Genomic DNA, 23330 nt, shown 5'->3' with positions numbered 1-23330 from the left:
ATAAGGTCCTCATTTTGCACCCTATAAACCCCTTCAGGATGCTGTTAAGAGCAAGTGGAGTCTCACCAGGGGCCACTTCATAGATCAGTTCCTCGTGTTCTTTAGAAGAGTTCAAATGATCATGTGCGGAACTGCTTTTTGCAGTTTCACTGGGCAAAATTTTTTGAGTGCCTGTTACACGGAGCACACGCTGCAGCATTTTCTCATGATTTCAAATTTTGCTCAGCACATTGACATTTATTGGTGCTCCAGAAGCCCAGATGTTTTAATAACTTAATTCACTTTACTCTCAGTGACATAATATTTAGATTCCACAGTCCCAAAGTATTTGTCTCATTCATAGCCTCATAAACGTCATTTTTAAAATACAGCATTTGGGGTGTATTTTTTAACTGGGTATGGTTGTGTGCGGACTATTGTGTAACAGGGGCCTGGAAATAATCCCAGCCTACTTACATGAGCGGCATATGTCCTTGGAGAACCTTCACAGTGTGTATCACTGTTTCTCAGACGTGCTTCTTTTGGGGGAGGAAAAAAGGCCTAAGTTTGTCTCTTTTCCCTTGTGGTTTCTTTCAACAAATATTTGTTGAGCACTTACTATAGGCCAACCACTTGGTGTCGAGAAACCAAGGCACCAGCCCTTATGGAAGTTACATTCGCTAGACTTGAAAACTTCTCTTCTTTCACTGAAAACATTATTTTCTAAATATCACATTTAAGTTATGCGTATCATACTGTGGTGGCAAGGGTTTTCACAAGTCGCAAGGGTATTACCTTTTGAGATATGTCGACTTCATTTACAAAATTTCCTTGGAAAGGTAAATGTAGGTACACAAGGATGTGTGGAGTTCTGTAGCCAGTGGGCCTCCCAGAAGGAGTTAAAATGGAAGGTATGCTGCAAGTCATCATAAGGAGAGAATAGCCTTATTGAGTAAAATATGAAAGCTTCTGAGATTGAAGTGTGTGTGTTTTCCATTGATGTGCTACATCAACAATGATAGGATTTGAGGAACTCTTGAAAAAGGATTAAATGACAAAATCTGATATTAAATTGTGAAGGTTAAAAAGATTATATTGCTCCATATTATTTTTTAATCATCAAAATAATCTAGCATTTTATTTCTCTTAAGATAACTGTGAAAGGGGTTTCATCTTTGGTGGTTTATGGTGGTTCTTCTAAATTATGGAGAAGTAATCATGCAGAGACAAGTTTGGTTTTTTTTTAAAAGCAATCTCTGCTTTGCAAAGGTCACTGAAATTCTGCTCCTGTGTGGTCTTCATGCAGCAAAGCCGGTATCGGGGAGGTCTTCGAAGGTCACCAGGGCCCAGTGACTGGAATTAACTGCCACATGGCCGTGGGCCCAATCGACTTTTCACACCTGTTTGTCACGTCGTCATTTGACTGGACCGTCAAACTGTGGACCACAAAGGTACGAAGGTCTTGATTTAAGTTCTCTGGTAATAAATACATAGGCAAAGAGGACAATTTTACTGTTCACAGCCTGTTGATGAGCCCAGTCGGCCTCATTCTCAGTCCATTCTATTTATTTTAAAATAGATAAGTGATACTGAAAACATTCTAAATTTTAAAAATTCCAGCAATTCAAATACTAATAAAATGGAAGTCCTTCTTTACTACCACTGACCCCGCCCACCACCTCCCCACCCTCTCCCCACTTCAGTGTTGACTCTGCAGAGCCCCGTAGCACTGACTTACATACACGTGTACTTATGGAAACATGACTTGGGGCTTGGTGGTTTGGGTTTTGGGGATGTTTTTGGAGCCTTTGGTGGTTTTTAAGCTGGCAAATGGCACTACATTAATTGTGTCTTCAAAGGCAATTCTGACCATGCTTGAGAGCCAAAAAAAGGAAAGGCCACTGGAAGAAAGGTGCAATAGTCCAGGGAATAAGTGACAGTGGTGTAAGCCAGTAGTTTGGGATGGAGAGAGATAGATGGATTCGAGAACCGTTTATGAGGTAAAAGAAACACAAATTGATTTGATACAAGGATGGTGAGACTGGGAGTCGTCAGGAAAAAAGGCAAGTTATGGCTGAAGCAACTGGAGACGGAGCTAATAAGTCCGTGCATTCAGCGCCTGGAGCTCACCAGAGGGACGGCAAGTCGGCAAAGAGCACTGTGCAGGTTAAATTTAAGGGGCCAGGACGCACAATGCATGATCTCCATCAGACAGTTTGAGATGTGAGACAGAAGTGGAGGGAGACTTCTGGGCTGCAGGTAAATACCCAGTACCAGTCAGAATAGCAATCACTGGGGCGTCTGGGGGCTCAGTTGTTAAGTGTCTGCCTTCGGCTCAGGTCATGATCCCAGGATCCTGGGATCGAGTCCCGCATCGGGCTCCGTGCTTGGTGGGAAGCCTGCTTCTCCCTCTCCTCTGCCCCTCCCCCCCATTCATGCACACACTCTCTCTCCGTCTGTCTCAAATAAATAAATCTAAAAAAAAAAAAAAAAGGAATAGCAATCATTATTACATTTCAAGCAGTGGATTTTAAAAGAAACGTTAAGAGTAGATCCAGAAAAAGAGGAATATTTAGGAAATAAACAGGAGAAATGAAACTAGAAAAGGAGATTAGAAGAGTACCAACCCAAGAAATGGGGAGGTGGGGATTATAATTTTTGAGAGAGGGACTGTGGGAAGAGGACAGAATTGGTCTCAACTTCATGAAAACAACCTTACATATAAGAGAAATCCAAATTAAAACCAAGGTGAGAAACTTCTTTTCAACTGTCATACAAAAATCCAAAAGCAACATAGTCTGTGCTGAGACCAAAAGAACCAGCCATTCTCAGACATTGCTTTTGCCAGTGCAAGATGGTACAACACTGGAGAGAGGAATTTGGCAGTATATAAAAATGATCCATCATGCATATTTGCTCATTGTCAGAGCAATTCCTGCTTCTAGGAATCTATGCCAAAGGTATCTTGCAAAAATAAGAAAAAAGACATCTGCAGAGGGGGATTCATTGAAAGGCTACCTTGAATAGCAAAAGACTGGAAAGGACCCAAGAGCCCATCATTAGGGCTGTGGACAAATCCAAAGTAACTTAAGTCCACATGAGAGAGTACGATTCAAGTGTAGAAAGAAATGCAGGAGATTTCTTCATACTATTATGGAGTGATGTCTAGGATATAGTTTTAAATGAGAAAAGCAAGGTGGAGAAAAGTGTAAGTAGTATGTTGTCATTGTTTAATATTTATATATTTTTAAAAGTTGGAAAGATAGACACACATACACAAAATTATTCCTTACAGGGAGGCAGGAGGCTGAAAGAAACAAAGAGAATAGCCATACTTTTTAAAAGACACTTCGTACCTTTGGTTTGGGAACCATATAAATATTTTACATAATTACAAAACAAAATAAAATTTTAAAAGTGTTGCCTAAGAAATGTGAAGTGGGGCGCCTGGGTGGCTCAGTCAGTTGAGCGTCCAACTCTTGGTTTCAGCACAGGTCATGACCTCAGGGTTGTGGGATGGAGCCCCGCGTCCAGCTCCACACTCAGCAGGGTGTCTGCTTGAGATTCTCTCCCTCTCCCTCTCCCTCTGCCCCTGCCCCCACCTCTAAAGTAAATAAATATATAAATCTTAAAAATGTGAAGTAACATGAAACAAATCAACCTTAGTGTAGTTCAAATTGGAGGCAAAACATTACGGTATGGAATGATTCTGACTTTAAAATCCTATGTTTTATCTATACATTCCAAAAGGGATATATTTTAAGGATAAAAAGAACTACAAAAAAATTTTAAACTACTTTTAGTACACGTTGCTGATGGTTGTTTTGTCACTGTTACTCTGATACCATTGTGTTTGTATCATGAGATAAATGACTGCGTTCGTGTCATTGAGGAGTGCTACCAACTGGGTTGAAAGGAGATACAAGTGCTTGAATTGAGTAAAACCTCAGCAGTAATCCTGAATTTAAGTTGGATGTATTAGTTAAGAATTTGTGGTGTATATTACCTTTAAACCTAAAAAATACATATTCAACAAAAAGGTCTAGAAACAATGACCAATCCAGTAAAAGTGACACTCCTGGTGTCCAGTTTGTGCTCTCTAAATACCACTTTCACTAAAAGAAACCAGAGATCCTGGAAGAAATTACTGATTCTAGAGTCTAGATTCCTGATTCCTGGAGCAGGAAATGGGTAAAATGAGCCTGGAATATTTCATCATAAAAGAAAGCAAGGAAGCTACCAAACACTACGTATTTCTTGTCAAAGGTCTTAGAAGCCAAATTGAATAAGCTTCTGGAGGCCAAAGAATATCAACGAGGGTAATAGATTCATGAGTTCATAATAATACTGAAAAAAGGAAAAAAAAAACTCATTAGTCATCTTTGGGGGACACGAAGAAAGCCAACTCAATATTTTGGAAACTAATAAGTAAAAGGAAGAATCAGTCAATTATTCTGAAAGAATCAAACATTTATTCTGTCTTTTCTATGACTTGTACTTCAGAGCTACTAAATAATTGATGAGGAGATGTTTTTCTTTATAGAAATATTCCAGCTAATATAGGAAGACAGGATTTGAATATTAGTGATTATTGCTGATAACATTGTAAAAATAGAAACAATCATAGTTATGGAAGTATACAATGCCACTTTAAAAAATTTTTTATTGTTATGTTAATCACCATACATTACATCATTAGTTTTTTTTTTTTTAATTTTATTTATTTATTTGACAGAGAGACACAGCGAGAGAGGGAACACAAGCAGGGGGAGTGGGAGAGGGAGAAGCAGGCTTCCCGCCGAGCAGGGAGCCTGATGCGGGGCTTGATCCCAGGACCCTGGGATCATGACCTGAGCCAAAGGCAGACGCTTAATGACTGAGCCACCCAGGCGCCCCTACATCATTAGTTTTTGATGTAGTGTTCCATGATTCATTGTTTGTGCACAACACCCAGTGCTCCATGCAGAACGTGCCCTCTTTAATACCCATCACCAGGCTAACCCATCCTCCCACCCCCCTCCCCTCTAGAACCCTCAGTTTGTTTTTCAGAGTCCATCGTCTCTCATGGTTTGTCTCCCCCTCCGATTCCCCCCCCTTCATTCTTCCCCTTCTGCTATCTTCTTCTTTTGTTTTTTCTTACCACATATTGCATTATTTGTTTCACAGGTATAGATCTGTGATTCAGCAGTCTTGCACAATTCACAGCACTCACCATAGCACATACCCTCCCCAATGTCTATCACCTAGGCCCCTCATCCCTCCCAACCCACCCTCCCCCACTCCAGCAACCCTCAGTTTGTTTCCTGAGATTAAGAATTCCTCATATCAGTGAAGTCATATGATACATGTCTTTCTCTGATTGACTTTTTTCACTCAGGATAATACCCTTCAGTTCTATCCACGTCATTGCAAATGGCAAGATCTCATTCCTTTTGATGGCTGCATAATATTCCATTGTATATATATACCACACCTTCTTTATCCATTCATCTGTCGATGGACATTGTGGCTCTTTCCACAGTTTGGCTATTGTGGACATTGCTGCTCTAAACATCGGGGTGCACGTACCCCTTTGGATCCCTACATTTGTATTTTTGGGGTAAATACCCAGTAGTGCAATTGCTGGGTCATAGGGTAGCTCTATTTTCAACTTTTTGAGGAACCTCCATACTGTTTTCCAGAGTGGTTGCACCAGCTTGCATTCCCACCAACAATGTAAGAGGGTTCCCCTTTTTCCACATCCCCGCCAACATCTGTCATTTCCTGACTTGTTAATTTTAGGCATTCTGACTGGTGTGAGGTGGTATCTCATTGAGGTTTTGATTTGGATTTCCCTGATGCCGAGCGATGTTGAGCACTTTTTCATGTGTCTGTTGGCCATTTGGATGTCTTGTTTGGAAAAATGTCTGTTGATGTCTTCTGCCCATTTCTTGATTGGATTATTTGTTCTTTGGGTGTTGAGTTTGATAAGTTCTTTATAGATTTTGGATACTAGCCCTTTATCTGATACATCATTTGCAAATATCTTCTCCCATTCTGTCGGTTGTCTTTTGGTTTTGTTGACTGTTTCCTTTGCTGTGCAAAAGCTTTTTATCTCGATGAAGTCCCAATTGTTCATTTTTGCCTTGCTTCCCTTGCCTTTGGCGATGTTTCTAGGAAGAAGTTGCTGCAGCTGAGGTCGAAGAGGTTGCTGCCTGTGTTCTCCTTTAGGATTTTGATGGACTCCTGTCTCACATTGAGGTCTTTCAACGATTTGGAGTCTATTTTTGTGTGTGGTGTAAGGAAATGGTCCAGTTTCATTCTTCTGCATGTGGCTATCCAATTTTCCCAATACCATTTGTTGAAGAGACTGTCTTTTTTCCATTGGACATTCTTTCCTGCTTTGTCAAAGATTAGTTGACCATAGAGTTGAGGGTCCATTTCTGGGCTCTCTATTCTGTTCTATTGATCGATGTGTCTGTTTTTGTGCCAGTACCATACTGTCTTGATGATGACAACTTTGTAATAGAGCGTGAAGTCCGGAATTGTGATGCCGCCAGCTTTGCTTTTCTTTGTCAACATTCCTCTGGCTATTCAGGGTCTTTTCTGGTTCCATACAAATTTTAGGATTATTTGCTCCATTTCTTTGAAAAAAGTGGATGGTATTTTGATGGGGATTGCATTGAATGTGTAGATTGCTCTAGGTAGCATTGACATCTTCACAATATTTGTTCTTCCAATCCATGAGCATGGAAGTTTTTCCATTTCTTTGTGTCTTCCTCAATTTCTTTCATGAGTGTTTTATAGTTTTCTGAATACAGATCCTTTGCCTCTTTGGTTAGATTTATTCCTAGGTATCTTATGGTTTTGGGTGCAGTTGTAAATGGGATCGACTCCTTAATTTCTCTTTCTTCTGTCTTGGTGGTGGTGTATAGGAATGCCACTGACTTCTGTGCATTGATTTTATATCCTGCCACTTTACTGAATTCCTGTATGAGTTCTGACAGTTTTGGGGTGAAGTCTTTTGGGTTTTCCACATAGAGTATCATATCATCTGCAAAGAGTGAGAGTTTGAGTTCTTCTTTACCGATTTGGATGCCTTTTATTTCTTTTTGTTGTCTGATTGCTGTGGCTAGGACTCCTAATACTATGTTGAATAGCAGTGGTGATAGTGGACATCCCTGCCACATTCCTGACCTTAGGGGGAAAGCTCTCAGTTTTTCCCCATTGAGAATGATATCCGCTATAGGTTTTTCATAGATAGCTTTTATGATATTGAGGTATGTACCCTCTATCCCTATACTCTGAAGAGTTTTGATCAAGAAAGGATGCTGTACCTTGTCAAATGCTTTTTCTGCATCTATTGAGAGGATCATATGGTTCTTGTTCTTTCGTTTGTTCATGTATTGTATCACATTGATTGATTTGCGGATGTTGAACCAACCTTGCAGCCCAGGATAAATCCCACTTGGTCGTGGTGAATAATCCTTTTAATGTACTGTTGGATCCTGGTGAGAATTTTTGCATCCATGTTCATCAAGGATATTGGTCTATAATCCTCCTTTTTGATGGGGTCTTTGTCTGGTTTGGGGATCAAGGTAATGGTGGCCTCATAAAATGAGTTTGGAAGTTTTCCTTCCATTTCTATTTTTTGGAACAGTTTCAGAAGAATAGGTATTAATTCTTCTTTCAATGTTTGGTAGAATTCCCCTGGGAAGCCATCTGGCCCTGGGCTTTTGTTTGTGGGGAGATTTTTGATGACTGCTTCAATTTCCTTAGTGGTTATAGGTCTATTCAGGTTTTCTATTTCTTCCTGGTTCAGTTTTGGTAGTTGATACATCTCTAGGAATGCATCCATTTCTTCCAGGTTATCTAATTTGCTGGCATAGAGTTGCTCATAATATGTTCTTATAATTGTTTGTATTTCTTTGGTGTTGGTTGTGATCTCTCCTCTTTCATTCATGATTTTGTTGATTTGGGTCATTTCTCTTTTCTTTTTGATAAGTCTGGCCAGGGGTTTATCAATCTTGTTAATTCTTTCAAAGAACCAGCTCCTAGTTTCGTTGATCTGTTCTACTGTTCTTTTGGTTTCTATTTCATTGATTTCTGCTCTGATCTTTATTTTCTCTTCTCCTGCTGGGTTTAGGCTTTATTTGCTGTTCTCTCTCCAGCTCCTTTAGGTGTAGGGTTAGGGTGTGTACTTGAGACCTTTCTTGTTTCTTGAGAAAGGCTTGTATTGCTATATACTTTCCTCTTAGGACTGCCTTTGCTGCATCCCAAAGATTTTTGAACAGTTGTGTTTTCATTTTCATTGGTTTCCATGAATTTTTTAAATTCTTCTTTAATTTCCTGGTTGACTCATTCATTCTTTAATAGGATGATCTTTAGCCTCCATGTATTTGAGTTCTTTCTAACTTTCCTCTTGTGATTGAGTTCTAGTTTCAAAGCATTGTGGTCTAAAAATATGCAGGGAATGATCCCAATCTTTTGGTCCTGGTTGAGACCTGATTTGTGACCTAGGATGTGATCTATTCTGGAGAATGTTCCATGGGCACTAGAGAAGAATGTGTATTCTGTTGCTTTGGGATGGAATGTTCTGAATATGTCTGTGAAGTCCATTTGGTCCAGTGTGTCATTTAAAGTCTTTATTTCCTTGTTGATCTTTTGCTTAGATGATCTGTCCATTTCAGTGAGGGGGTGTTGAAGTCTCCCACTATTATTGTATTGTTGTCAATGTGTTTCTTTGCTTTTGTTATTCATTGCCTTATATAATTGGCTGCTCCCATGTTAGGGGCATAGATATTTACAATTGTTAGATCTTCTTGTTGGATGGACCCTTTAAGTAGGATATAGTGTCCTTCCTCATCTCTTATTACAGTCTTTGGTTTAAAATCTAATTTGTCTGATAGAAGGATTGCCACCCCAGCTTTCTTTTGGTGTCCATTAGCCTGGTAAATCGTTTTCCACCCCCTCACTTTCAATCTGGGGGTGTCTTTGGGTCTAAAATGAGTCTCTTGCAGACAGCATATCGATAGGTCTTGTTTTTTAATCCAATCTGATAGCCTGTGTCTTTTGATTGGGGCATTTAGCCGATTTACATTCAGGGTAACTATTGAAAGATATGAATTTAGTGCCATTGTATTGCCTGTAAGGTGACTGTTACTGTATATTGTCTGTGTTCCTTTCTGGTCTATGTTACTTTTAGGCTCTGTCTTTGCTTAGAGGACCCTTTTCAATATTTCTTGTAGGGCTGGTTTCCTGTTTGCAGATTCCTTTAGTTTTTGTTTGTCCTGGAAGCCTTTTACCTCTCCTATTTTCATTGACAGCCTAGCTGGATATAGTATTCTTGGCTGCATATTTTTCTCATTTAGTGCTCTGAATATATCAGGCCAGTCCTTTCTGGCCTGCCAGATCTCTGTGGATAGGTCTGTTGCCAATCTAATGTTTCTTCCATTGTAGGTTACATATCTCTTCTCCCGAGCTGCTTTCAGGATTTTCTCTTTGTTTCTGAGACTCATAAGTTTTACTATTAGATGTCGGGGTGTTGACCTCTTTTTATTGATTTTGGGAGGGTTTCTCTGTGCCTCCTGCATTTTGATGCCTGTTTCCTTCCCCAAATTAGGGAAGTTCTCTGCTATAAATTGCTCCAATATACCTTCTGCCCCTCTCTCTCTTTCTTCTTCTTCTGGGATCCCAATTATTCTAATGTTGTTTCGTCTTATAATATCACTTATCTCTCGAATCCTGCCATCGTGATCCAGTAGTTGTTTATCTCTCTTTTTCTCAGCTTCTTTATTTTCCATCATTTGGTCTTCTATATCACTGATTCTCTCTTCTGCCTCATTTATCCTAGCAGTTAGTGCCCCCGTTTTTTATTGCACCTCATTAATAGCCTTTTTGATTTTGACGTGGTTAGATTTTAGTTCTTTTATTTCTCCAGAAAGGGTTCTTCTAATAGCTTCCATGCTTTTTTTCAAGCCCAGCTAGTATCTTTAAAGTCATGATTCTGAGCTCTAGATCTGACTCGTACTAATGTCCGTATTGAGTAGGTCCCTGGCAGTCGGTACTACTTCTTGTTCTTTTTGTTGAGGTGATTTTTTCCATCTTGTCATTTTGTCCAGAGGAGAATAAATGAATGAGAGAACAAAATGCTAACAGGGTAACAACGTCCCCAGAAAATATACTCTAAACAAGTCAGAAAAGACCTGAAGCTGGGGGAAAAGAAAGGGAAAGAAAGAAAAAAAAGAAAAAGATCAAAACAAAAACAGAACAAAACAAAACAAAAAAAACAGAATATGATCAAATATGATCAGGCTGGTGCATAGATCAGTGCCACACACTAGATTTTGGGCGTATTTTGGTCTGTTAGAAGAAAGTGCCTCCCAAAATTTTAAAGAAAGAAAAACTTATATATGTACAAAAATAAGGGTTGATATGATGAAGGGATGGAATATGACTGTAAAGATGAAAATTATAAAAAATTTTATAAAAGGAATTGATAAAAAGTTGTTTGAAAATAGAAAGAAGAGGATTTTAAAAAAAAAAGGGAGAGAATGTGATCAAGCAGGAGACTAGAACAAAGCCAGACACTAGAGATTTAGGGTATATTTTGATCTGTTAGAAGAAACTGTATCTCAACATTTTAAAGAGAGAACAACTTATATATATATTTCAAAAATAAGGGTAACTACTATGAAGGGATAAAATATGACTCTAAAAATTAAAAATAAAAATGTTTTTTTTTAAAAAAAGGGATTGATAAGATGTTGGTTGAAAAAGGGAAAAAGAAAAATTCAAAAAAAAAAAGACAGTTAAAAAAAAATTAACTTTGAAAGACTAAGGAATCATGGTAAAAAAGTCATGGATTCTATGTGCAGTATTCCCCTAGCTCTGGAGTTCTGCCGTTCTCATTGATCGGTAAACTTGGTCTTGGCTGGCTGTTCTTGCTGATCTTCTCGGGGAGGGGCCTGTTGCCGTGGTTCCCAAATGTCTTTGCCGGAGGCAGAATTGCCCCGCCCTTGCCGGTCCAGACTAAGTAATCTGCTCGGGTTTGCTGTCGGGAGCTTTTGTTCCCTGCAAGCTTTCAGTACAGCTTTGGTGGCCGAGAGTGAAATGGCGGCCTCCCAATCTCTGCCCTGGAGGAGCCGAGAACTTGGGGCCCCGCTCCTCAGTGCGCCCCCAGAGAAAAGCAGTCAGTCACTCCCATCTCCCCGGTCTCTGGCCGCACTCCGTGCTCACCCAGACTGTGACCCAGCATTTTTGTCTCTGGCGCAGGAACCCGTGTGGAGTCTCCAAACCCAGCAGATCCCTGTGGTGCGCTCCCGCGCCGCTCCTCCCAGGGGAGGAAGGGGAGTCTCCTCGGATCTGCCGCTTGTTGGGTCCCTGCTGGAGGAGCAGTGGCCTGACTATGCCGGAGATCACAGTTTATGGCAACCCCAAGCTGAGAGCCCACTCCTCGGCTCCGTCTCTGCAGCTGGCTTCCCTGCTCCGATACATGGGAGCTCTGCCGCATTCAGGCACCCCCGGTCTTTCTGTGACCCCGAGGGTCCTGAGACCACACTGTCCCCACAAGGGTTCCACCCCCGCTTAGCCACTGGAGCAACGTCCCCAGCAGAGCCGACTTCCAAAAGTTCCGATTTTGTGCTTCGCGACTCTATCGCTTGCTGGTAGTGGTTGATGGAGGCCCCCTCCCCCGCCGTCTATCCTCCCGAATATCGCCTCGGATTCACTTCTCCGCACATCCTACCTTCCAGAAAGTGGTTGCTTTTCTATTCAGAGAGTTGCTATTCTTTTCTTCGATCTCCTGTTGAGTTCGTAGGTGTTCAGGATGGTTTGATCCCTATCCAGCTGAATTCCTGAGACCAGATGAAATCCAAGTCTCCTACTCCTCCACCATCTTGCCTATAATGCCACTTTTGAAGTAGGCTTGTCCCCCAAATCAAATTCAAATCCTATTACTCCACCAGATCTCTGAATTTAGTGGCAATAGGAGATAAAGATGCAAAATATTAAATACTACAGGGATGGAATCAGCCAAATCAAGGCTGTGGAGAAATCTACAGGACAGCTGATCTCATTTCTACACCCAAACCCCCATTTTTTTCAAAGAAAAAAAAAAGAAATGGAGGTGGAAACCCATATCAAAACAAAATAGAACAAAATAGTACTTGAGACATCTCAACCAATCTTAAGATATGAATCCTATATAGCTCCTGATCCAGGCAAGCAACCCTTCAAAAAAAAAATTAGAAGGCTATTAGGAAATGGGAAAACTGACTAGTTATTTGATGATATTTATGAATTATTATTTTTAGGTATGATAATTATATTTTGATCATTTTAAGTGGTTTTACCTTTTAGAGATGCACACTGAAATTTTACAGAAGAAATCATCTGATGTCAGAGATTTGTTTCAAAATAGTTGGGAAGGGAGAGTGTGTGGACATAGATGAATTAGACTGTGCAAGTATTGATAAATATTGAAGCTGGATATTGATATTATTCTATTTCTGAATATGTTTGAAATTGGCTCCATCAGTTAAGCGTCTGCCTTTGGCTCAGGTCATGATCCCAGGGTCCTGGGATGGAGTCCCGCTTCAGGCTCCCTGCTTGGCGGGAAGCCTGCTTCTCCTTCTCCCTCTGCCCCTCTGCCTGCTTGTGCTCACTCTCTCTCTTGCTCAAATAAATAAAAATCTTTAAAAAAAAAGTGTTCTATAATATAAGACTAAAAAACCCCAAAAAACAAAAGAGAAGGGAGTGATCAAGAGTAACAAATACTTCATGGAATTATCATCAAGACTGAAATACATCCATTGTATTTAGTAGCCTCACCATGCCCATGGCAAGAACCCTTCCACTGGTGTGTTGAGGATGGGACACAAATAACAATGGGTTAAGGAGTGAGTGGAAAGCAAGGAAGCACTGAAGAAAAATCGAGAAGTTTGACTATGAGGAGAGCAAGATGGGAGGTAGAGTTTTTCTTCTTTTTTCTTTCTTTTTTTTTTTTAAGATGGTAGAGACTCTTGAGGATGTTGCCATTGTTGAATAGCCATCAAAGACAGAGTAGAAACACTGCAAGTGTAAGATAGAGAAAGGGTCCTGAAGATGTTCAAGTGAATGAGATGCATAGCACAGGCAGGGGGTAAAGTTTAAATTTGGGCAGTGACATATCTTCTGTTGTAACAAAGGAACAGGAAAAGAAGGGGAGAAATATGTGCAAGTGTGTAGGTTTGGTGAATGAAAGCAGAGGGAAGTCTCATGTGATCTTGTTTTCTCAGTGAAACAGGAGATGAAGTAGTCTGCTGAGTGGGAAGCAGAGGTGTCGGAGGGAGCAGGTCGTGGTTGGTCATGGGAAAGAAGAGGAAGAGCTGATTAGGGAAGCAAAGATGGACTCTGGGGGTGTGGAGGATCCTGCTGGGTTGAAGACCAGAATGTTCTAGTGGCATCGATCTTCAGGGCCAACTTCTTCCAAGAGAACTTAACAGCACAGATATGGACGTGGATAAGGGGGACACATAGTTGGCTCCAGGGCCAAAGCTTTCCCAGAATGTGATGGCAGGACAATAGAACATGGGATCAGAAATAAGGACGAGAGCGTGTTTGATGTTAGAGGCTAAGGATTTACGCTGTGGCTGAAAGGAAGTGAAAACAGACTGGAGAAAGTAAAGGGAGCAAGGGGTTGTTGGAAGCCCCTATAAGATCAAAGAACAGGTATTTCTTTGGGAGGAATTGAGTAAGAGAACTAGTAAAATAAGAGATTATTGTTAGAAAGTGAGATGTTTGGATTTAGTAATTCACAACTGAAATAATTCCAAGTGATAAAAACAAACCAAACCAACCAACCAACCAAATAAACAAAGTTCCAGGATTTGGTCATATTGTCACTGAAGTCAAGTGGACATAAAGTTCTCTGGAGCTGAGGAGGTCCTGGAAATAAAAGGTCAAGGTGCTTGTGGGCTCTGGGCTTTGAAGTGGGCCAGAATAAAGGCAAGACTGGGATGGAAAAGGAGATCATAAGCCCAGTGCTTAAGTCTTCGGTGAATTAAGAAGAGCAATCAGAAGAGGGAAAGCATGATACAGAGTCATGGCCTGAGCTTAAAAGAAGCAGGGCTTTTTACTGGATGTCTACACCCTGGAGAGCAAATACTTTATTTCACTCTTCTGAAACAGAATAGCCAGGAATGAACAGTTTCTACTTGAGAAGACAGCAGGGGAGGTGGTGAATTTATGGGAGAGGGAGTGTTCCCCTGAGACAGGCAGCAGAGGGAACTTTCCAGGAGAAGGCTGAAGATGGAGGCAAATGAGTTCATCATGGAATGGGAAACATGGAGAGCACTAGTGGTTGGTTAAAGTAAATAAGTACTAACAGAGATTCCTAGAAAATGCTCTAAGAATTTATCAAGAATGGGGAGGGAAAATTAAAAAAAAAAAAGGAGCCTGGAATTCTGAACAGAATGGTAATTCTTGCAACTTCTAATGAGGACGGCATACAGGAGGAAAGGATTAAAACTAGCACACCAGATTTCACTAAACCAAGGTCAGGGAGGCTTCACATTGAAGCAGAAACTTTGTTGGAGTCATTTACCTGGCAAACAGGACAGGGCTGCATTCCAGCAGCTGAATCAACAAGGGAGAAGCCATTTTCATCGAAATGGCCGAAAGGCAGGGATCCACTCAGGAAATGCATGCAATGAGCTGGAAAGATAGGTTTATACTTGATCATGCAGATTTATTTTTATTTTATAAATGATGGCAAGTCATTTTAGGACCGAACTAATCAAAATGGAATTTTGGGGAGTTTTCTATGGAAGATGAATTTATAGGGGTTGGCAGGAGGGTAGAAACCAACATTTATTGCGGTCATACTGTGTGCCGGGCACTGCACTAAATATGTTACATACGGTGAATGGTCCTGTAAGTCCTCACAGTCAACTCATGAGTGGATGCATTACCCCATTCTATAGAAGAAGTAGGCATGTGAGAGCTGAAGTAACTTGCCCGGGTGGGCTCAGTGAGAACTTGGGGAAACTGTAATTTGAACCCAAATTAGTGACCCCCAAAGCTGTGTTCTCTTCCACACCAGCATGCTAAGCCCAGGGACAGGACATCCAGTTAGAAGGCTAGTTTGACCATCCAGGTGAGAGCCAGAATTTTGGTAGCAGAAGCGATGGTAAGCTTGTGGAAGAGAACACAAGTCTGAAACCAGCTAGCGGATGTGGAGACCAACTGACTTGATTTGAGCGCAGAATCAGTGGCAATCCTGATATTTCTGCCTTGGGCATCTGAGGGGAAGAATGGTGGTGCCAGTGACAGAGACAGGAAATAGAGGAAGAGCAGGTTTAGGTTGGGGGTAGACAAGTAGCCGTCTGGGGCACGCTCCAGCTGAAGCACCTGGAAATTCCTGAAAGGTGATTGAAAGTAGTGGAGCTCAGGGATAAGAGTGAGGTTAAAAATCTACTCAGTCATGGGGTTGTGAGTTCAAGCCCCATGTTGGGTGTAGAGCTGACTTTTAAAAAAAGATCTAGATGTGACAGTGATCAATTTATAGTCAGCCATTTACCCCAAGAGAAAATTAAGAATAGGATGTAAATCAAAGAGGATAGGGTACAACCGTGGAGCCACGGGGGCTGCAGGAAGAGAAGGAATACACGATGGACAAGCAAGAAGAGGGTGGCTTTGGCCCCAGCGCAGACTGAGGCTGGTTGTGGAGTGAGGAGGGAAGACCACTCTGAGACTAGGGCTGGCACTGAGGGAGACAGAGCAGGGGCTAGTTGGGAAAGCCAAGCCCACAAAGCATTTGGTTATTATACTTTCTGAGAGACTTGAGCATGTTTGTGGCCTGAAGAGAAGGAGCCAGGGAAGAATACAGATGGATGGTGAGTGGTCTGACAGTTAGGAAAGATGCTCTCAGGTGCTATGTGGGATTGGGGAGGGGAGTAGAGGCAGGACACTGCTAAGGCTGGAGAAAGATGGGATGGGTTCAGCTACATGGAAGTGGAAGGGTGAGCAGAGAATGAGAGAAGGTCCCTATTCTCTGGTGAAGTCAGAGGCACCCTCAGCTGCCGACAGCAATGGGAGGTGGGGTGTGGTGGGGGGAGGAGGGGCATTGCAGGTCATACAAGAGATGGGACGGACCCCTGACTCCAGAGGATATCTGAACGGCACCAATTTGAGAGCAGCTGGGGCTAAATATCAAAGATGCATTTCATAGGTGATGTCTAAGTTTTAACAAGAGTACCAGGAATTGTGTAAGGCGGTCATTGTGGACTCTCTAAAGTCCTCCTGAATCTGGCATTCAAAGCTGTCTACAACAGGGCCTCAGTGGGTTAAGCGTCTGACTCTTGATTTCTTCGGCTCAGGTCATGATTTCAGGGTTGTGATCTCATGGGGCTCTGTCCTGAGCATGGAGCCTGCTTATGTTTCTCTCTCTCCCTCACCCTCTGCCCCTCCCCACCACACGCTCTCTCTCTCTCTCTAAAATAAAGAAATAAATAAAATAAATAAAAAAGCTGTCCACGACCTGTCCCCAACTTACTGTAGCAGGTCTAGCAGGTTGACAAACTCAGGTGTGGGGGATATACCACTCCTCTGCAGTTCTAAACCAAGGCTTCTCAAAGTGTGGCCCCTTGATCATCATGGGCAGCATTACCTGGGACTTATTAGAAATGCAAATTCTCTGTGTCATTCCCAGACATTCTGCATCAAAAACTCTGGAAGTGGGACCACCAGTCTGTGTTTTAATAAGCCCTCCAAGTGATCCCCATGCTGCTAGAATTTGAAGAGCCATGCTCTAAACCAACTTGAAGTTCGGTCTCAAATTCCCCATCCTACAGAGCTGGTGGGGCAGTTCCTTTATTTTGAGGTGTCTCTCCTTTTTCATCAGGGTTGTGTTAGGGAACTGGGGAGCTAGTTCAGGATTCAGGCAGGAGAAGGGAAATCATTGTCCTACCCCCCAGTCAGGTTCAGTCAGTGATATAATTAATACCCTACTTGTTCTGGCCAAGGGTTTGTACTGGGAATATATTTGAATCCCCCAAATTAATCATAACCTTTGTGGTGGTGTCCTATAGGAGCAATGGTTCTACTTGATGCTCTTGGCAACACTGGCTAGAGTCTTTCTCCTCTTCTTAATCTAAACATGCATAAAATTTAAAGGAAATGGTAGCAACATCTCCTAAAATTACTAGTCTATTTTACAAGACTGACAGAAAGTAACCTCCTTTATCTTTATAAAAAAGGCAAAGTGAAAATATAAATATTGTTTTGAAAATACTGGAAATTAAAAAAAAAGAAAGAAAATACTGGATATCAAGGCTTTAGGTTTTTTTCATTCTTGCTGACAATGAGAATTTTCAGATAGTTGGAGAACAGAGAGAAAAATGAGATGGGTAATTGTTTTTTGGACCCTTCTGACAGTGATGGTGACCTTGGTAATCTTTATTTTAAACTCATTGTGTAACTTGGAGTCATCTGATCATTTAAACAAAGATGAAAAAGATTATGGGGGAGGCTTACTTGATAATCGAGGTAGTGATACCCTCACACCGAAGATTATGTCTTGGCCCTTTTGGACTGCTATAACAAAATAGCACTGACTGAGTGGTTTCTAAACAGCAGGAGTTTATTTGACTCAGTTCTGGAGGCTGGGAAACCCAAGATCAGGATGCCAGCACAGGCATGTTCTGGTAAAGTCCCTCTTCGTGGTTCATAGCCAGCACCTTCTTGCGTGTCCTCACATGGCAGAAGGGCTAGGGAGATCTGTGAGGTCTCTTTTAGAGGGGCACTAACCCCATTCATGAAGTGCCACCCTCGTGACCTAAGCCCCTCCCCAAGGCCTCACCTAATACCATCACATTGGGGATTAGGATTTCAACATATGGATTTTGGGGGGAACACAAACGTTCAGAACATAGAAGATTACAAATTAAATCCCGTAAGGAAGAATCCTTCAAATGGTAGAAAGTGTTGATGCTAAGAAATAAGACTTTGAACTAGTCAGGAATCAAATTTTAAAAGTAGCTGCAATATAATACTTTGTGCATAAAAATAAGTATAGCTCAAAAAGATACACCCCCCCAAGCTTAAAGGCAAATCAAACAACGGGAAAATTTGGCAACAGACATGCATTTTGTACATTCTACTGACCAAGAATTCTCATTTCTAACACAAAGATAAAATAGGCAAGAAAATCTGTATTCCAGGGGAGAATGTTACGCTGCAATTAGCACACTGAGCAAAATGAATGTAATCTTGAAGACTTTAGCAAAGTCCATATCCACTCACTCTGCATAAGTAATGTGACTGCCAACGAGATGGTAGCACTTCACACACTTTTAGGCAGAGAGAAGCTATGATTTTAAAGAGCAAGACTAAAACACAGAATTTCTGTACATAGGATTTCAGAAATATTGTAGTTAAATGAAAAGGCATATTTGGAGAAAATACAGGCATTGCCAATTCTCTTTGTGATTTGAAAAATTAATATTACTGTTAACTTTATAGGGTTTTACTTAAATTTCCCATGAAGATTGCACATTTTGAATTTTTGAATTGAGAAAGGCTAAAGGAAGAACACAATACCATATATTTTGGGAGGTCTAGCCTTCTAAACAGTTCCCAAAAGAGTGGTTTGGTTCATGAGCACCAACAAGCCACATTGACTATAGGTGGAAAATTAACCTACCTAACAAGTGTTCTAGAATCTTGAAATTTTAACATGATTCTTTCTGGTTTCATCATCATAATTAATAAGAGAGAATAAGTAACTGCATGTTAGTGACAGAGGCTCTTTTTTTTTTTTGGTCAGGAACTTAATTTATAATAATTAACAGTGTACTTTTTTTTTAAGCATACTAACACAACCATTTTTGATAGTAAGAGGAGCTTTGTTCATCACCTTAATTATCAACATATTGTGTTTTAACTCCATGCAAGGGAAGTAAAGAATCACCCTTGTCTTAGTGGATAAAGAGTAAAAATATAACCACGTGTAGAAAATAGTATTGTTATGGTTGGTTACCATTGAGGCGATACATGGGAGAGTCCAAATGAATAAGTAAGAGCAAACAATCATTGTGCCCTCATGGGCGTGTGCAGATAGAACCTGGAAGATACAGAGAGAGTATAAATTCTCTACCTGTCCTCATGGAGGCCTCTCCTAGATCTTTCATGTGAATTCCCACAATAAACCATCATCTGTCTCTCTTCTCTGTCTGCCCCATTTGCCCTTCCAACTTTTTAAAAACAAAACAAAGCACAGACACCCTGTCCTTGACCTTGCTGTCCCTTTCCCATCCTGTTTACCTTCTGCCTTTTCCTACCAAACTGCAGTTTTACCTCCTACAATCTCTTTATCTCCATGATCACCACTAAATCTCCCCCTTCAAAAATTGCCCTGCCCTCCTTCTTGCTTGTTCCAAGGGCATTTTGCCATTTTCATTTCCTTTCATGACTTTGCTATTTCAATAATGTTGAGCAGTCCCTTGGAATATCCTTCTACAATATATCAATGAGGCTGTTTTTAAGAGAGCAGTAAAAAGCTGCATACTTAAAAGCCTATCTTTGATGATCCTTTTAAAAAATAATTTTAAAAAAATGCATTGCCTAAATAAATTCTATTGAGTACCAACTCTTACCTTTTACTATATCTTAGCCCATTAAACTTCCCATCCATCAAGAAATGCTGGAGTTGATACTTAGAAATGAAGTATGAACTCTTGGCTGGATTAAAACATTCATTATTCCACTCAGCTTTTCTGTTTGCTGAGGTTTTGGGTAATTTTTTTCCTGTACTGTAGTTTAGCTTAGTGGCTAGACAAGTTATGAGTCTTTGGACTTTTTATCATTGCATCCAGTTTGGAAAGTTTCAGTGGATTCCAATTAAACATTGGGTTAATATTTATTTTGGTCCAGGTACAGCTTCGTAAGGATTTAGGTTCTTGATACTGTTCATGTATTTGCCAGCTCAGTCTATTCCTTTAGTCTTCAAAGGGCTAGAATTTCTTCTGCTTGTATTGATCATAGCCTCCAAATGCTTTCTCTGTTAAAACTTTGGGGCCCTAAAATTCAGTTCTTTTATGTTGACCTTTATGACCCTACTGGTCAGGTAGATGGTCTGACTTAACCCACATATTGACATTGGATGTGATTCCTGGGCAGCACCCTGGGATCTGTCATCTAAGAACCATTCACAACACATATTTGATTGATAGAAATCACTGACTTCCCTCAAATGTATCTTGACACTGTATAATCTATCCTAGCAGCTAACCTACCTCTCAGTCCTTTCAACAAAGCGTCTTTGAACAAAACGGAGAATCTGAAAACAAGATTTTCTAAGTGACTGAAGGGTGATGACTTAGCACAAATTAGAAAGATAATCTTCAATTTCTAAGCAACTACTGTGAAATCAATAAATATTACCTATTTCATGTTGACATCCTCCGCCAGGGTTTAAATGTAAGATGACAATCTTACCTGATATTTTTTCCATCTTAGCTACGAGGGAAAAATGATCATTTCAATTTTTTATGAATAAAAAAATTTGGAAAAATTTCATTTTTAAGGAAAAGTAGTGGTGTTTTACCTTTAAAATGAATCCACCAAAAATGATTATGTATTGTAATAAATGTTAAATGTGGCTATATTACACACAATGCAATAATAAAAATAGTTTTGTCTTGCTCACTGAATCACATTTAGTGTATATGGAGTTTCCAACCCATCCCTGTAAGACCATGAGCTCCTTGAGAGTAAGCTCATATTATTCTGTCTGTATCCCCAGTACCTGGCAGAGTGCGTGGCACCTGGTAGACACTTAATAAAACATTGAATTAATACATGAATGAATAATCCCTGGGTTTTTAAAAGATGTACATTAAGGACATACTGTAGCAAATATTTAGTTAGCAGTGGTTTTGAGCAGTAAAATTCATAGCCATAATTTAGAAATATAATAATTAGAAAACTGAGGTTAAGCTTTAAAAATCCTGTTAGGAAATATTTAAGAAACGGTAATTTTGTGAAAAAAAAATCTAAGGCAACCATCCAGGAGCAGAGTGGCCTCCTAAATATTTTTCTTACGAAGTAGATGAGTAGGATTCCAATTAGTTTGTGAGAATGATCTGGAGAGCTGGGCAACTAGAGTATGCGTCCTTAGCGATCTCTCCCACTCTGGAGGATATTTATCCAAGGGAGTGGGAGAAGAGGTTCCTCAACAGGCTGGCAATCCTCTTTTGGGGCACCATAGCCCACTTGCATACAGAGACCCCTGGCAAAGTCTGTCTTTTGTGGGATATGAGTTCCCCCAGAAAAAGGGGGCTTGACTCTCTCTAAATCATAGTTTATAAGAAAAAAATCCGAACTCAAACTGAAGCTGTTGGTGAGAGGGTAGAGAAGGGAATGTGCTAAAGAAGCTTCTCAAAGTAGGCGACATCCAAACTGAGGTTTGAAGGACTTACGTTCGGTAAAGGGACACACGGGGAAGGGCCTTCCAGTAAAAGGAACGGAGTGTTCAAAAACAGAAGCATGGGATAGTTGACACCCTTGTTGTGTGACTTCAGGGAAATTACTCTCCATGTCTCTGCTGCTGTTTATTCATCTCTACCATGGCCGCTACAATACCACCTACCTCATAGGGTACCTGTGAAGATTAAATGAGTTTGTGTGTATAAAGCTCTCAGAACAGTGCCAGGCAGAGAGCAGTAAGCACTGTGAAAGAAGGAGCAAGGCAGTTATTGCTATTAAATATAATTATAGTTGATATTGTCATTATTTGGATATTAAACTGGCTTAGTTGGGCTGGAGCAGTGGGGGCCAGATGACCAGAAGGGAAGAATAAAAGGGTGCCTCTGGGGGCAAAAAGGGACCAGATGATGAAAGAGTCTGTGATGCCATGGCTGGAGAAGAGACTTGCTTCTGAAGACGATAAGAATCATAGCTTATGGTAAAGTGGGGTCTCATCACCTGTGGCTTAATGTCATGCAGCATGAGACTGGGCACTAAGGACATGTCCCCGCCCCCTCAGGATTCTGACCCACAGTGTGAGCGTCATGTGCTACATGGGATGACTGCTTCCTCAGATTACCAGCAATACGTGGCTTCCACATGAGCCTCTCTGCACATCCCATAGCCCCTCCTATCTTAACATTACTTGATTAGACCATTAATGAACACTCTTCAGTTCTACCACACTCAGGAGTAGCATCTTGATTGACCAGAATGTTTACTTTTGCGTCCCTTCATGAGACTTCCCTCCTAATTCACCACTACACTTAAATATGCAGATGAAGCCCAATCATGATCATAAAGACGACAACGGTAATAATCAAAATAATAGTAGAAACTGCATTCGACTGAAGACTTCCACATGACTGCATTGTACCAGTGATAGCATATAATTCTAAGTGTATTTTTGTAAATATGCTGCCGCAGGATGCCATCTTGAATGGATTGTTGCAGAATTGTCTCATCTGACCTTTCTGCTAGCTTTATGTTTACTTGTTCTTTCATTGTGTCTTCACATTGGACTTTGCTTTTTATCCACTTATAATTGTTTTTAAGTTTTTGAACCTAAGATATATTCTCTCTTCCTCATCCTAGTTAGTTCCAAGAAACTTGTGTCACTAGTAATTCTGATCCTTACTCAGAGCCCCATTAGTTTTGATACTCCTGTCCCCACCCCACTACGTCCTGACTTCTCAAAGAAGATTTAAATATGGCAGGACAAGAAGATGGAGAAACTGTCATTTGTCCTAGGTCTAAAGAAAGCACATGTAAGGATTTTTTCTTAGTATATTCTAATGCCAGTTACTTATACAACTTCTACGTGTTTCTTTTAACTTGGTTGACTGTTTAGTACATATTTACACACTTTTTCTCAAAATAGGATATTTTGTTCATCTTTGTCCTGTGTCTGATATGTGTTAGTTTGCCAGTATTACACTCAATATGGAATGAGTAGAATTGGACCATTATGACAAATTACTACTTTATCAACTTGGACAATAAAAATTGGGAGAATGTCCTCATTCTTCTAGTACTTTGTAAGGAATAAATAAAAGTTTTGTAGAGGAAAAATAAATATAATTAATCTTTGAAAACTCTTATTTTCTCTTCCAAAGGAGAGTAACAGTCCCTCCCATAAATTCTGGGGAAACAGACCTCAGTGTTTACTACTGGAATCTCACCAGCTCTGTGGAAGTTACTGGAGAGGAATGTTGTGGAATTGGCGGTAGAGTGAAATAGTGTTCTCTCCTGTCCCCTGGTTCATTGGCTTGAACTAAGCCCAAGTCAAAAGTAAGAAGTCTCTTATAAGTTGTCAGTTTCCTCCTCACTTAGGACCTTCCTTAATGATTAAAAACTTAACTTTTAAA

At 40.5% G+C, this 23330-nt stretch overlaps 1 protein-coding gene across 3 annotated transcripts in view; it reads left to right on the top strand.

The window, feature by feature from the left end:
- Positions 1 to 23330, top strand: part of DYNC1I1 (dynein cytoplasmic 1 intermediate chain 1) — a 317629-nt gene that overhangs the window by 246465 nt on the left and 47834 nt on the right. For all 3 annotated transcript variants that reach the window (XM_064575249.1, XM_045864670.2, XM_064575250.1), the window contains one exon: positions 1286 to 1430. In XM_064575249.1, the coding sequence (XP_064431319.1) occupies positions 1286 to 1430 (145 nt within the window). The remainder of the gene's footprint in view (positions 1 to 1285; positions 1431 to 23330) is intronic.

The sequence above is a fragment of the Mirounga angustirostris genome, unplaced genomic scaffold (assembly GCF_029215605.1).
Source record: "Mirounga angustirostris isolate CCGP_5_RB_7025 unplaced genomic scaffold, mMirAng1.0.hap1 SCAF_12, whole genome shotgun sequence".
NCBI classification, from domain to species: domain Eukaryota; kingdom Metazoa; phylum Chordata; class Mammalia; order Carnivora; family Phocidae; genus Mirounga; species Mirounga angustirostris.
Note: the sequence above shows the minus strand (reverse complement) of the source record. Positions and strands in the feature narration are given on the sequence as shown.